At 40.6% G+C, this 15,824-nt stretch overlaps 1 protein-coding gene across 4 annotated transcripts in view; it reads left to right on the forward strand.

The window, feature by feature from the left end:
• Positions 1 to 15,824, forward strand: part of flna (filamin A, alpha (actin binding protein 280)) — a 69,617-nt gene that overhangs the window by 13,126 nt on the left and 40,667 nt on the right. For all 4 annotated transcript variants that reach the window (XM_047377854.1, XM_047377874.1, XM_047377865.1 and 1 more), the window contains exon 2: positions 2,346 to 2,817. In XM_047377854.1, coding sequence (XP_047233810.1) covers positions 2,448 to 2,817 — 370 coding nt within the window. In that variant the 5' untranslated portion in view covers positions 2,346 to 2,447. The remainder of the gene's footprint in view (positions 1 to 2,345; positions 2,818 to 15,824) is intronic.

The raw sequence follows: 15,824 nt of genomic DNA on the forward strand, positions 1-15,824 counted from the left end.
TCACTTAAGTCCTCTGATACTCATTTGTAAATTAAATTATTGAAATGTCCTTTTTATGCGCTGTACATGTTTTTGTTTGTGATTGTATTTACTGATTGCACATGATCCAACCAACAGGTCATCCCCTGTGAGTTATGCATTCACAAAGAAAATCACAGCTGATGTCACAGACAAATGCAGGAAATCTGTTAAATATTAAATCTATTTCTGTCTTAGCTTGTCAAATATCACCAAAAACACAAAAGTTAGAATTCAGTCAATAAAGGTGGGGTTATCATTTGCAAACATTTTTGGGGAGATGGTAAAAATTATTTATTTATTTTTTAGGCGTCACAGCTGAAAGATACTTAAATAAATTAGATGAGTTTCGACACATTTTCAACTTTTTCTTTCTCTACAAAGTTACATTTTGACAAGTTTTTAAGAATATTTTATTCAAATTACAAATTATTTCATTATTCAAATTTAATGACCAAAATTTGCACATTTATGTAGCTGTTAATAAAACAACAGTCTAATAGCAAGTACATAAAAGTTCCCAATCCAGAATCATTGTACATTTAAAGCCTACAAACTTAGATCTACATCAAATACAAGGATTGGTTTGTAATTAAGTCTAATACTAAATCTTTTGCTAGCATGTTTGACATTAGCATCAGCGCTGTTGCAAAACTAGTTAAAGCTGGACAAAAAAGTTTATTCTAGCTTCAACACAAATGGTTTCCCAACCACAAGTATTGTTCATCCTGTCCAACATATGCCTATGATCCCCGATGCTTTGTGTGAATTCAATTTCAATGGGATAATATAATAATTTTCATCTTTCAAAGATTTGGGAGGATGACCTAAAAAATGACATTTTTAGCTGCTTCTTTAGCTCCATTTCTATAGAACAAAGCTAAAAGTATGATTTAATTCGACATTGTCCAGGCGCTGTCCTTGCTTTTAAATCACTTACAGCTTATGAGTTGATTACTGGTATGTGGTAATTTTCTGCTGTTGGTAGATAATGAGGTCAGTGACGTAAAGAACAGGATGTCATGCTCTAATTAATTATTGTCAATCATAAAAGGATAAAACGGCATTACTCGTTTCTGAAACATAAAATCATACCTGATCTACTATCAATAGTCCTGTTATTCCTTTTCAAAAGCTGACCTTTCTTTGGTAGTCAGTTGTTACCCAAACACAAGTTGGGGCAAGGGCTTTCCTTAGGAGTAAACATTCAGATTGTTTTTTGTGGTCGGTTCAGTTTAGAAAGCAGATTGGTTTTAATTCCTCATCTACTGGAAATACATCCACTGATCACTGTGTGAAAACACCTGCTAAAGCTACAAGTTATGATTCTTTACATTTTGGTGCAGTGTGAACAGCTACTAGAGTTCATGTTCAGACATGTCCGATTTTGATTATCTAAGCAGACATATAAGAAATTTGGCCAACTGCAAACCAGTTAGTTCAACAATACATATTACAACATACAATTAGCTGCAAAAATAAACTGCCTTACTGAAGCTGCTGCTATATCATACTGCATAAAAACAGTCAGTCCAAGAGCATCAGCATGAGGAGTAGACACTTGTCTAAACCAGTAGTTTTCAACCCTGGTCCTCGAGTCACAATGCCCTGTATGTTTTAAATGTTTCCCTGATTGAGCACACTTGTTCTTTCTTTTTGTATTATGCATAGTTTTTATAGCTTTTACCATTATATTTTTATATTTTTCTACTTGCACATTTTCACATAATTTCATAATGGACTTGTATGATGACACTAAAAGCATTGTGATTCTGATTCTACACCAACCTCTTTAGATACAAGAAGTTTGGGTTCCATTTTTATACCAAAACAAAGAAGTTATTGTTGTCAGAAATTAACCATTATTGGAAATTATACTAATTACTTGATGAAAAATATACACAGTTTTAATGCTAATATTTATCACCCAACAAAATGTCTTTTTACTGTGTAGAAGACATTGCCTTAGGGTATTCAAATATACCAACTTTCCCATTTTGAAAGTTTTCCCTTCAGTGCTAACAGAAGATATGTCCTTTCATATGTTTTCGTTGCTCTGGTGATGTTGTTTTCAGATAGATCTGCACTGATAGTAATAAACAATCATTCAGATTTAATACATTGTCTTTCTTTTGTGTTTTGTGCTATTTCATTTAGAGTTAAAGATCCCAACATAAAACTTCTAACCAATGAGCTTAGAGCTACTTCATCACTCAGACTCATCCAAATCACTCCATTTTTCACTCACACGCCTCTGAGAAGTTTCTGTCTTCATGCTATAAGTCAGCCTATAATGCTGATCTGTTTCTTTTCCTTCTCTCATACAGATCAGTCACAAAGTAAACCAGAGACAGTGAGAAAGAGGGAACAGTCGAACAGACTCCACCCAGATCGAGCCAGCGAACCACGGCGCAGCGGAGACCATAAAAATGAGCGGCTCTCATCCCCGCCTCCATCAGAGCGCCGCGACCGCTCCCAACGCTCTCTCCTCGGACAAGGACGCAGAAATGCCCGCCACAGAGAAGGACCTGGCCGAGGATGCCCCGTGGAAGAAGATCCAGCAGAACACGTTCACCCGTTGGTGTAACGAGCACTTGAAATGCGTCAACAAACGGATCGGAAACCTGCAAACGGATCTTAGCGACGGGCTGCGGCTTATCGGACTTCTTGAGGTTCTGTCCCAGAAGAAAATGTTCCGAAAGTACAACCAAAGGCCCACCTTCCGCCAGATGCAGCTGGAGAACGTGTCGGTGGCGCTGGAGTTCCTGGACAAGGAGAACATCAAGCTGGTGTCCATAGGTGGGTGTGATCATGACTGAAGCCCAGCTGCTCCAGCTGAATGAAGCTGCAAACTTTATTTCACGGAGGTGCTGGTTGTTTTAGGTCACTTTATGATGCAGATCCAGAGTTACTGACTACAACATTTTCTCCCATTAAATTGTTCGTTTAAACATCCAGTGTTTGAGCATGAATGTGACTGAGCAGTTTTCCTGCAGGGCTGCAGCGTTGCTGTCTGTTCACATTTCAAGCCGTTTTGGGAGGAAGGGCTCTGTCTGAATGTGCAGAATGGGGCCCTGTGTTTTTCTGTTCTGCTGCCTGAGATAATCTGAGCTTGGCAGAACTTAGTTGGACTGAATTTGGTCAGCTTGGATGTAACTGAGGCCTAGTATGAGAGAAAACTGATCCTGCACTCAGGGACACAGAGAGGCAAAACACAGGGCCATTGTCTGTACTCATGTCTTGCTGTGGGTTTAATTTCTCCACAGCAACAGAAACGACTCCTCAACATTTATGACATGGAACTTGATTTCATGAGCTTTGCCAACATGCAGCTGCTTGTCTTGTAGTTTATTTCAAATATTGGTTTACCGAGTAATATGTGTAGATTGAATGTTTTCTGCACTGGTTCAGTGTACATATAGGTCATATCATCGCAGCGGAGTCCAGTCTTTCTTAAATAGCCGGTACTGAATTTGCTCTTTCCTAAAACAGTGTTTTGTTGCCCAAATGAAGAGTTTTAGTGTTGTGTGAGGAGTAACACCTGGAGCAATGAGTGCCAACTTGCAGCCAGTCAAAGGAAGAGGTCTGTGTGAATCAGGCGTGACTGAGTCCTTGTCATCCTCAGGGAATATCTGGTTCAGTTTGGGGTTTCCACACGCATGGTCCATTCTTCTTCTGCAGTCAGCAGGTGAAGGGATGGCATTGTTTGAACCCCAACAAACCTGACATGTCCAAAGAGGAGGAGCCAATGTGTGGCTTGCTCAATTTGTGGGGTGAAGTTTGTAATGTGTCATTGTTGAGTGCTTCATGAAATCATGCTGTACCAGGCTCCAGTGATCCTCCCCCTCAGGACTGTCTGTTCCTGCTGCTGACTCATCCTCATGTCCAGCTGTCTTGTTTGACTCCCTTCATCTGAAGATGAGTAGCATCCCACTCTTCTTTCACTTCCTCTGTTCATAGCAGAAAAAGGACCACACCCAGGCAGCAATACTCGCCACAAATGATCAAAGTGCTATTTCTGTTCAGCAAGATGCATACAGTCTCCGTTCCTTTTCTCTGAACCTCCTCATGGATTCTCTTTAACAATTTCCATCTCATTTCTATAAGTTTCTGCCCGAAATGCTGACCTTGCTGCTGAATCTTGGATGTACACGCCTGTTCACTTCTCGTTTGTCTTACAGTTGAACTATTGCTAACAACTGACAAGAATGGATCTGCAACAGTGCTCAGTGCAACACTGTTATTAGGAGTTACTCAAGAGTAACCAGTAATTTGCTCCACCCAGAGAGCAGCAGAGAAGAACACCAGGAGCTGGACAGAAAACAGTCATTAACCTGTAAAGCAGTGGAAGATCACGTGTTGCGACTCAATCAAAATGATGAAGAAAGGCATATTTCCATCCTGACTTTGACATGCATGTTCAGGCACACTTGGAACATGTTTCTCCACCCTAACAAGTGATGTCTACTGGCTGTGAGGCAACAGCCCTCAGTGCCTCATTTGGTTAAGTTCTAGATTTCTTGCTTTTTGAAAATTTCACAAGAAATTAATGATTCACAAGAATCATTAACCAACGCAAGACAAATGTTAAAGGAAATGTTTTCTTTACCAATGAGATTTGAATAAATAGTCAGAATGACACCAGAAATCTGAGCCTGCAGCTTTACCTCGTTCTAAGAAAAACACGAAACTTGTCCATCGTAGTTTTGAATTCCCCCAAAGAAGCTTTAAACCTTGGTACCAAACCATCTTAGTGAACTGTTTAAAATCGCTGTTACAAAATGGGGGTTATTGCTTTCTTGGAAGTGACTACATTTGAACCCTTCCTCATACATGCACACCCATAAAAAGGCCTAATGTACACTTGTTAAAGTACAATATTTGTAGAATCAACAAGCAAGCCATTTAAAAACCTGAACCAGGCATGTACAATAAGGCCAGTTAGAGTCCAACCAACAGGCTAATATCGATATGCAGAGCCTGAATGCATAGCACTTAATAAATGTACACAGTTCTTTGCAACTACCATATTGCACATACTGGTAATTGTATGACTTTCATTTAATATATTGTGCTGCCCTAAAAATCCGATCTGCTAATATACAGCAACCTTACATGTTTTCTTAAGTTTTCTCATATGAGTTCATGAAAATGACCACTCTTTCCTCTGCTTCCTTCAGTCTCCTAATACTGTAGTCTGATGGTTTGAGTATGAGATAATAAGACTGTTGTTGTTGCACCATAGTTGATGAGCATAGGGATGGTGTAATATTTCCAATAACAATTCTAGAAAATGATTTTTAATTATGTTGATCTACTGATTAAGCAAAGCATAAGCCATTGCGGTGTTATGCAGGTGTTTCTCTGTATGTTGGTGTTAAAGGTGGGTCCACTGTTTCCAAGGTAGATTTTTCAATAGGCTGAGCTAGACAAGCCTCAATAAAAGCTTTTCCCATTCCCACAATTCTTAGATTGTGGGAATGGGAAAGGCTTTTCTTCTCAAACATAATCTATCTTTCTACAGTTGTCAAAGCCATGATAAACCTAAGAGAAAACTCACGTGTTCGTTAGTGTAGTGACATCGACTTGTGGCCCTTTTCCAGGGGCTCTACCTAGGCCGGCTCCACTCGTCCCAGTCCGTTTTGCAAGCTTTGTATTACCGTTTCTTCCATTCCGGTACCTAGTTGGTCATGGAACCAGGACGGAAAAAATGAGAAGGCTTTCACTAAGATAGTACAGAAAAAAGTTAATAAAACTCAAGAGCATCTACAATAATATTTAGGACCACAATGGCCGGAGCGGGACAAACTGAAATATAATTTTACTATTTAGAGATCATCAACCATGCCTGAAGGCTGAAAGAAAAGAAAAACAACACATCAGCTTTCTGAATTACACACAGGTAGGGGGCGCTGTATTTAAAAACATCCTAAACCAGCTGATCATACATAAAATCAGCTGTTCAGACTCTCAAACATTTCCCCCAAAACACACAAAATAATAGCATTATAAAACAATGCATTTGGTTTGGAAATTTCTTAACAGTCCAGGAGGAGGGAGCAGGCTGCAACCGTAATCAGACTGCCTGCATCTGATCAAACAGAAGGAAGAACCCACGGAATCGGCAGAGCACAAATATCCAACCCTAAATTACCTTCACCACAGTCAAAGGTAAATGGTAAATGGCCTGCACTTGTATAGTGTTTTATCAAGTCCACAGAGGCTCCAAAGCGCTTCACACTACATTGAGGCATCCACCCATTCAAAAACACACCATCACACACTGACAGTGGTAAGCTACATTATAGTAACAGCTACCCTGGGGCAGACTGACAGAAGTGAGGCTGCCATACAATGACGCCAAAGAGCCCTCGGACCACCATCAGCAGGCAAGGCGGGTGAAGTGTCTTGCCCAAGGACACAATGAATAAGACAGACTGGCAACACACCGGTTACAGGAACAAAATCTACTACTGTTGCCACCGTCGCCCGTGGTTTTGCTCTTTCAAGTCCTCATTATTGCCATGGCTGAGACAAAAACGTCCTTATAAAACCCAAAATTGTAACTTCTTCAGGCAAAGTTTGGAGCTTCAGGAGTCCAGACAGCAGTGTCTCCTCTCTGCTTCACCTGCCCCACCCCACTCCACCCCCACCAGAACCACTGAGCCTTATTTTATAAGTTCTGACTGGGTTGTGGTCCAGATAATTATGCCAGTGGATCAATATTTACATAAAAAAAAACATAAGACATTCCTATATATAAAATAATACAAATATTATTTGTACTTTGTTTAATTTTTATTTTCTAGTTATTTTTATCGTTTCACGTAGATTACATTAGGTAAGGTAAGTCTATTTATATAGCACCTTTCAGCAAGGAGACACTCAAAGCGCTGTACATACAATTACAATACAATCACAAAGCAAATAAACACAGATACAGACAGAAAAACAAATCAAATGATAAAATCAAACGAGGTAATTTAAAAAAGTAAAATAAAATAAAGAGAATAGAATGATTGACAAAAAAATGAATGGAAAATTGGACTGAAAACGCAACTAATCATGCCTAAATGGCACAGTCAAAGGCCACTCTAAACAAATAAGTTTTTAATCTTGATTTAAAGCAACTTAGGGTTTCGGCACTTTTACAGTCTTCTGGCAGTTTATTCCAGATTAGTGGAGCATAAGAACTAAAAGCTGCTTCTCCATGTTTAGTTCTGGTTCCGGTTGTGCAGAGTAGATTTGATCGAGATGACCTGAGAGGTCTGGGTGGTTGATATACTGACAACAAATCTGTAATGTATTTTGGTGCTAAGCAGTGATTTATAGACTAACAGAAGTATTTTAAACTTTATTCTCTGAGCTACAGGGATCCAGTGTAAGGACTTTAGAACCGGGGTGATGTGCTCCACTTTCTTAGTTCTAGTGAGGACGCGGGCAGCAGCGTTCTGGATCAACTGCAGCTGTCTGATCGACTTTTTAGGCAGACCTGTGAAGACACCGTTGCAGTAATCAATTCTACTAAAGATGAACACATGAATTAGTTTTTCCTGCTGAGACATTAGTCCTTTAATCCTGGAGATGTTTTTTAGGTGATAGAAGGCCGACCTTGTTACTGTCTTTATGTGCCTCTGAAGGTTCAGGTCTGAGTCCATCACTACACCCAGGTTTCGAGCCTGACTGGTGGTTTCTAGCTGTATTAACTGAAGCTTTGTGCTAACTTTTAAACGCTCTTTCTTTGGTCCAAAGATTATTACTTCAGTTTTGTTTTGATTCAGCTGAAGAAAATTTAGGCCCATCCATGCATTGATTTCTTCTAAGCATTTACCCAGTGCTTGGATGGGTTCATAGTCACCTGGTGACATTGTAACGTATAGCTGTGTGTCATCTGCATAGTTATAATAACTTACGTTGTTGTTTATTAAAATCTGAGTTAGGGGGAGCATGTAGATATTGAATGTAACAATGTTACACAGTAACATCAATAGCAGCACAGTGCACTGCACTGACGGCTTGAGGCGGGGCTTAAGCCACCATAACTCCAGCCGTCAGTGGGTTCATGGCTACACAACAGGTTATGTGTTGAGAAGAGGGAGACAGAGTAAACTGGAGACGTGCAGAATGGGAACCTTAAATGAAAAAGAGCCATTAAAGGTCTTGTGACCTATTCTGCCCATTGCATTCATGAGAATTTAAATCTCCAACTGTGTTAGGATGTTGCTTAGCTAAATTTCTCTTAATATCCGGAAGAAGGCCTGGGAAACCTTGAGCTGCTCAGAAGCATCTGACGTGTCTCAATTAAACAAAGAGCTGTTTGTACAAAAGTCCCATTCTTATCAGCAGGATCTTTGCCTCAGCAGCAGAGTCCTGATTTAAAGCCCTTCGGGAACACTTCTGGACCTGTACTCGCCTGTCTGGTGTTCGTAGAAACATCAGGATGATGGCCAGTAAACACTTCCATGAATGCTGCATGTGTAGAAAACAGACTGATGGTGTAACTTTGTTCCTGGCGGCTCTCCTGTCTTAGCTTTGGAGGTGGGATGTGCAGGTTAGGACACATGCATATGTGGCAACCAGCAGTTATATCCTCCAGTTACCATATTGCTTCAAAATGCAATACATTTTTCCCATATTACTGACAAAACGGCAAACATTGAGTTTAGAATCCAGTGATCTGTTTTGATGCTCCTGAAGTTTTTGCCGAAGCACACGTTCGAGCTGATATTAACATACAAAAGCAGAGGTACAAAGAAAAAAGAAACGAACATGGGGATTTTTTTGGCCGGCTGTGGGCTGAAAGTACTGAAGTGGGGCCTGGTGTGGGTCCCGCTCCCGTTACCTCTTTGGGGCTGTCCCATTGGTAGGGGACGTGGTGGCGGGGTTGGGTAGAGGGGTCCGGTATCCTGTGCCTCTCTGGCCTGAGGGCTGCTGCCGACCTGCCTCCGTGTCACACGTATAGCTCCTCTTTGAGGGGTACCTGCTCTTTGCCTGCCTGTACCTTGAGTGATCATTATTTATTTCAGGAAACAAGGAATTTGACCTCGGCTTCACTCGCTCACAGCATATAGATATGAAGTTTAGAGCAGATTAAAGTAAAAGTTAAAAACATGTACACATTTGTATGTACACCGAATGCCCTGGAAGCACAACAAATTGCTCTCATTTTTTTCATCATCATGATACTCAACCCTGGCTTCTAGGGATTCTTTGTTAGATACTTAGCCCTATATACCCTCATAAGGAAGTTTTGATGCTCAACCAAGGTGAAAAGAATGTATTAAGTCAGCTGGGTCAAAATGCATCACCTGCTACAGACTCATTATTAAGGCAAATGAGGCATTATTATGATTTTCTTTCTGCACAGACTAAAGAGGACTGGTCAAGTGAATACTGCAGATGAGCAGTGGCTGCATTCCCATTGAGAACAGTGGTATTCCAGCTATTATGTTACATCATAGTTGGAAAGCTGCCCCAGCACTCAATGCCTTATGTCCAGACTAAACGAGGAGACGGTCATCTTTAAGATGAACTCCACAGAAATGCCAGTGCCAGAATTGGATTATGTGGAAAAGCTGCACAGGCCTTTTTAAGTTTGCCTATACCCTGCCGACTGTTACTATGTTACAAGAGATTACTTTCAAGGATATCAGCTATTCCATACCTGACTAATCTTTTGCCAGATCGAGAATGATCAGTTACTTGGAAACCCAGATTCTGCTCTCAGACTTGACAATGATTCTCAGATGTTTTCAGGAAGCAAACAGTTGATCAAAGCTCCTTGCTGTGTATTAAACCTCATCAATCATTTTGCCTGTGTCTTCCTTATGCTGCCTATCCTGCCCTTCCTCCCCTACCGTTAATCTCCTATTTTCCTTTCCTGATACGATGCTTTCCAAAACTCATTTTCCTAACATTTTACTCAGATACACAGATCCCATTTTCAGTTGGTTATATTGTCAGGGTGGGTTTAAAAATGTCCTATCCACCAGCACTTCCCTTTTTTTCTTTCCTTGGGTTCTCCACCCCCCTGCCTCCCTATCCCTCCTCCCTGTCCTTCCCGCCCTCCTCCCTCCCAGTCTGAAACCAGAGCCTAAGGAATGGGAGGGCTGCCAAGATCCAGTTTGCTTTTGCCCTTTTAAGGGAAAAAAACGGGGAAGTTTTTTTCTTCCAAGCAGAAGCAGTAAAAAAAATGAAGGGAGGGGGTAAAGAGGGATGTATGAAAGGAGCAGAAAGAAGAGCAGGAATAAGCTGTGTAGTAGCTTCATTGTAGCTTGTTTCATAGAACTTAAGGAGAGGGAGGAAAGGAGGAGAGAACATCTCAGCTTTTGGATGTTTGAGGAAACGGTCAAACACTCTAGTTGGTCATTTGTGTCTGTTACATAACACTATTGTGGCTAATTTAGCACAGGCCATCATCTTATTGTCTGTTTATGAGGTCAGAGTGGAATGTAAGACATTTCCTGATGTTTGTTTTGTCTGAACACACTGAGGGTATGCATGCTTGCCTGTGCATTTTGTGGCTATATTTTGCATTCTCAGACAATATTAAAATTTTCCAAGGAGAAGTATTTGCCAAATGTTGTTCTTAATCACACAGTGACAGGTGATATACGAACGGTTTATACTAAATAAACGTGGGAGACTGATGAAGGTCAGAGATGTAATTCGTCAGATTGTTATACATGAATATAGTCTATTCAAGCTAAAGGTTCTGCAAGATTTAGAAAACTAAATGGAAGATCAAGTTGAGATTAGATGCTAAATCTGTTTCCTCATTTAAGAATGAGCAATTTATCATTTTTCTCTTTTTTCACCTTGACAGACCAGAGTAATGCCAACATTACCAGGGAAATGGTTACAATCTCCCTGCCCACCCTGTGAATTTTAAGTGAACACAGAGTTACTTCAATTTCTCTGCTTGAAAGAAAGATTGACCCACTCACTAGAATGGACCAGTCTACCTTTTCTCAGCTTTAAACCATAGCATTAGACCTAGAAGGGCTGTTCTCGTGATTTAAAAAAAGTCAGCCTTCAAAAAAAGTCCTAAACTCTTTCATACGTTTTTTTGATTGTCATAAAGTACATCATTTTGTGTTTCCCTCATCTTGTGGAGGGTGTGGTGGGTGGAGGATAGTTGTGTGCTAACACATCAACACTAAAAAGAGATATGATTTGTCAGTCAGTCATTTTCTACCGCTTCTTCCATAGTGGGTCACAGGGAAACTGGTGCCTATCTTATACTGCTCTATATTTACTCTCACTCACTTAAAACTGTGCACATATATTTATATTATATTGTAGATATGTTTATACTGTTTAATTTGTATTGTATTGCACTGACTACGCCAAAACAAATTCCTTGTATGTCCACAAACGTACTTGGCAATAAAGCTTTTCTGATTCTGATCTCTAGTAGGTTATGGGCGGGAGGCGGGGTACACCCTGGACAGGTCGCCAGTCCATCGCAGGGCAACACAGACACACATAGGACAAACAACCATGCACACACTCATTCACACCTAAGGGTGAGAAACCAGTTAACCTAACAGTCATGTTTTTGGACTGTGGGAGGTAGCCGGAGTACCTGGTGAGAACCCACATATGCACAGGAAGAACATGCAAACTCCATGCAGAAAGACCCCCGGCCAGGAGTCAAACCTAGGACCTTCTTGCTGCAAGGCAACAGTGCTACCAACTGCTCCACCATGCAGCCTATGATTGTGTTTCTTTTAATAACCGCAATATAAATGTTGATTTAATACATCGAACAAAACTAACAATATAAACACAGCATCATTTAAGTTTATTAAGAAACACATGAACAAATATTGAAACATTTGACAGTTATCTACGAAGTGTGCAGTTATGTTTTCCTAGTATATAGTTATCTGTGTTTCTCCCCATCTTTCTGTGTGTCACATACAAATCACATCATGTTACATTTTCTTTCCTGTGCTGTGTAAATAATAAGACACCACAGAGGGTTCTTTCTACCTCAGTACGAACCTCCTCCGGTGTTCCTGTGTGACCTTGGTGTTGTGCTGTCTTTTCTCTTTCTGTTGCCCCCATGGGCTTACTTCTCTGTCCCCTCTTTTGTTGAGAGGCCGGGATAAAGACGAGCTGTCAGTCGCGGATGTTGCTGGCATGTCATGTTGTTTGTTGTTAGGAGGTCTTTCCAGCAGCAAAAACGTGTCAAATGGATGAGTCATGGGAATTCTGGGGACAAGAGAAAGATCAGTGACATAAAAAGAGGATTGGGCAAAGAGTTGTGAGTCAGCAGATGGGGAATCTGTGGCAATCTTTGTCCGTATATGGGCTCCAGTAAGCTTGTGGTCTGCTGGGAATACTGCCAGATTCTTTGCATGTTTAGTGGCTTTTCAGGAGAAGAATATACACACACACGTATCAGAAAGTGTTAGTGAATGTATGTCCTAACAGATGACATGGACTATCTCATCTGACTAAAACACCTTTAACAGGCATTCAGAGACCTTTGGAAACACCATGAATGGGAGCTTGATCTAGACTCAGTGCTAGTTTGGGAAATATTCTTGTCATGTTTGAGCTGGTGTGCCTGACAGCAGCTATGTAACACACCCTTGCTGTAGCTGATCTACATTCCTCCAGCAAGCATCGACCTGTGATTCACACCCAGCTCAAACCCACCCATTGATCCAAAGGACGATTTATAACCAGTAATTTTATCTCTGACCTTGGGCTACCTTTTCTGTCTCTCCTTTATTATCCTAATTTTCGTGTCTCTGCTGTTAATTTCTTCTATTCCTGAGTGAACAGAGTTTTTGGGTTTGTACCCATGAGGCCATGGAGTTCCTCATGTTCTCATGACAAGTGGTCATCTAAGCATCATTAGGTCTGAGCTCATGCAGGGTTTATTTTTCCACTGAGAGCCACTGGAATGTTATGTTTTACAGCACTAGAAAACAACATGACACTTTTTTGAACTTTAATAATATAATAGTTTAATGTGAACGCACAACTTATTGTGACTGGGATTTTGATGTGTGTCTCTCTAATTTTAGTTTACTTTGACACACAAACACACACACACACACACACACACACACACGTATACAGGAAGATATACTTACAGTACAAACTTAGTTTATACCTCATAGTTGGAGATATGAAGTACACCAGAATTTACTATTTTTTTAACTATTATTCTAAGCAAAGAGGAGTTACTACTTAATTGAAAATAATTAATTTATAGACGGATACAGTTTACATTCAAAGAGAGCATATTTGATCCAAAAGGGATATATTAATTATTAACATAAATATAAATAACAAAGACTGTGTATAGCTAATGTACAGTATATTGTCCAAGTATGGATGATTCCAAGCTTTTATCAGTCTCTTTTCTGCCTTTTCAACCCAGACTGGAACAGCACTTGTGGTAAGAGGAGATTAAAAGCTCATGCTAAACAGACTCGGCCAGCAGATCGTATGCGCTTTGTGACTTGCAGTCAGTTAAAACACTAAATCATTATATGGAAGATTTTTGTCTGTGTGCCTGGAGCTCATGTCACCCATAGGAATTTACCATCTTTTTATCACAGGTCCACCAAACGTTCTCCTGTATAGACTTCTTTTAGTCAGCAGCGCTGTTATGAAGGAAGTATGTGAGGCACCAATAACTATGATGGTGAAAAAACATTATCACAACATGTAAATCTTTGGAGGTTTAACACATCATTACTTAAAGATGGACAGAATGTTTAAAAATAAATGATCAACCTAATAATAAAATGAGAAACAGAAAAAGGTTTTGGAGTTACCTTTAGCAGCAAATGAACTCCATGAAGCATTTAAAAGTAAAGCTCCAGGACCTGACGGCTTCCCTCTAGAATTCTACAAAGAGTTCTGGCCATAGCTGGTCCCTCCTTCCAACGGGATTCAGGAGACCTCGATACTCTCTCCAAATATGAATTGTGGTAACATAATTGTTATCCTCAGCTGGATAAAGATCCAACATTTCCATCTAGCTACAGTCCAATATCAATTGTAAATGCAGATTTTAAAATCATCTGCAAGACGTTGGCCACAATCCAGACCACACTGGGTTCGTTAAATGTCGGTATGCAATAAATAATAAGATTCATCAATCTAATAGATTTTTGTAACATCCAGAATAATAGTGTTTTAATTGTTTCTTTAGATGCAGAGAAAGGCATTTGACACAGTTAATTGGAAATTTATGGTTGCTAATTCATACAAATTTTGATTTGGACATACTTTTTTGTCATGGATCTACTACATATCTCACCTAATACTTGTGTAAAAACAAATGGCTTGATTTCTCAGAGCTTCAGTCTTGAGAGAAGAATCAGACAGGCTTGTCCACTTTCCCGCTCACTGTCCGATATATTAATTGAACCACTGGAGTATTTATGGAGTTCGAACAGATAATAGAATCCAGAACACTTGTTTATATGCTGATGATCTGTTGCTCTTTCTGGAAAATGCAAACGCCTCTCTAGGAGAGACAGTAACCCTATTAAATAAATTATTAATTTAAGATGACTAAAAATTAGAACAAATCAAAGGCCCTTCCTATCTTCTCTAAATTCATCTCTCTCCAACCATCCCTTTTGCAGATCGGAAACATCAAAACGTGGGCATCAATATTTCTAACAGGCTGAATGAGCTCATTGAATTAACTTAAACCCCATTACTCCAATTAATAGACAACAACCTCACACGTTGGAAAACCCTCCCTTTTTCACTGGGAGGAGTTTCAGCAATTAAAATGATGATCCTTCCAAAAATAAAATATATACTATATACAGTGTTGGCGAAGCAGGGCTTCGCAACAGAGTGAGAAGCAGCTGGGGTGAAGATCAGCTCTTCCAAGTCCGAGGCCATGGTTCTTGACCGGAAAAGGGTGGCTTGTCCTCTTCAGGTTGCAGAGGAGTTCCTGCCTTAAGTGGAGGATTTCAAGTATCTTCGGGTCTTGTTCACGAGTGAGGGAAGAATGGAGCGGGAGATTGACAGACTGATACGGCTGCTGCAGTAATGAGGACGCTGTGCCGGTCTGTTGTGGTGAAGAGAGAGCTGAGCCGAAGAGTGAAGCTCTCGATTTACCGGTCGCTCTACGTTCCTACCCTCACCTATGGCCATGAACTTTGGGTCATGACCAAAAGAACGAGCTTCCTCCGTAGAGTGGCCGGGTACTCCCTTAGAGATAGGGCGAGGAGCTCAGCCATCCGGGAGGGGCTCGGAGCAGAGCCGCTGCTCCTCCACATCGAGAGGAGCCAGTTGAGGTGGCTCGGGCATCTATACCGGATGCCTCCTGGACGCCTTCCTCGGGAGGTGTTCCAGGCACGTCCCACTGGGAAGAGGCCCAGGGGACAGCTCAGGACACACTGGAGGGCCTATGTCTCTCTGCTGGCCTGGGAATGCCTTGGGTTCTCCCTGGAGGAGGTGTTCGGGGAGAGGGACGTCTGGGTCTCTGTACTGAGTCTGCTCCCCCTGCGACCTGGTCCCACATGAAGCGGAAGACTACGAGTACAGTAAAGAAACAAATTATTTAGAGGACAGATTTAATGGAAAAGATTCCATACCCTTTAATGATTCAGAAGAATCATATGGCAAAATAAATTCTTTATCACCAACTGAAATCTGTTATCCAGTCCAAATGTAAGATTAAACAAATTGACATGGAACTTCCTCTTTTAAAAAACAGCTTCTTTAAACTTCAACACCCAAACAATCTCACTTCCTATTAGTAAATTCAAGATTCTTTATCGTTATTATGTACCATAATGAAATTTAGATGAGAC

Source organism: Girardinichthys multiradiatus, chromosome 1 (assembly GCF_021462225.1).
Source record: "Girardinichthys multiradiatus isolate DD_20200921_A chromosome 1, DD_fGirMul_XY1, whole genome shotgun sequence".
Classification (NCBI taxonomy): Eukaryota; Metazoa; Chordata; class Actinopteri; order Cyprinodontiformes; family Goodeidae; genus Girardinichthys; species Girardinichthys multiradiatus.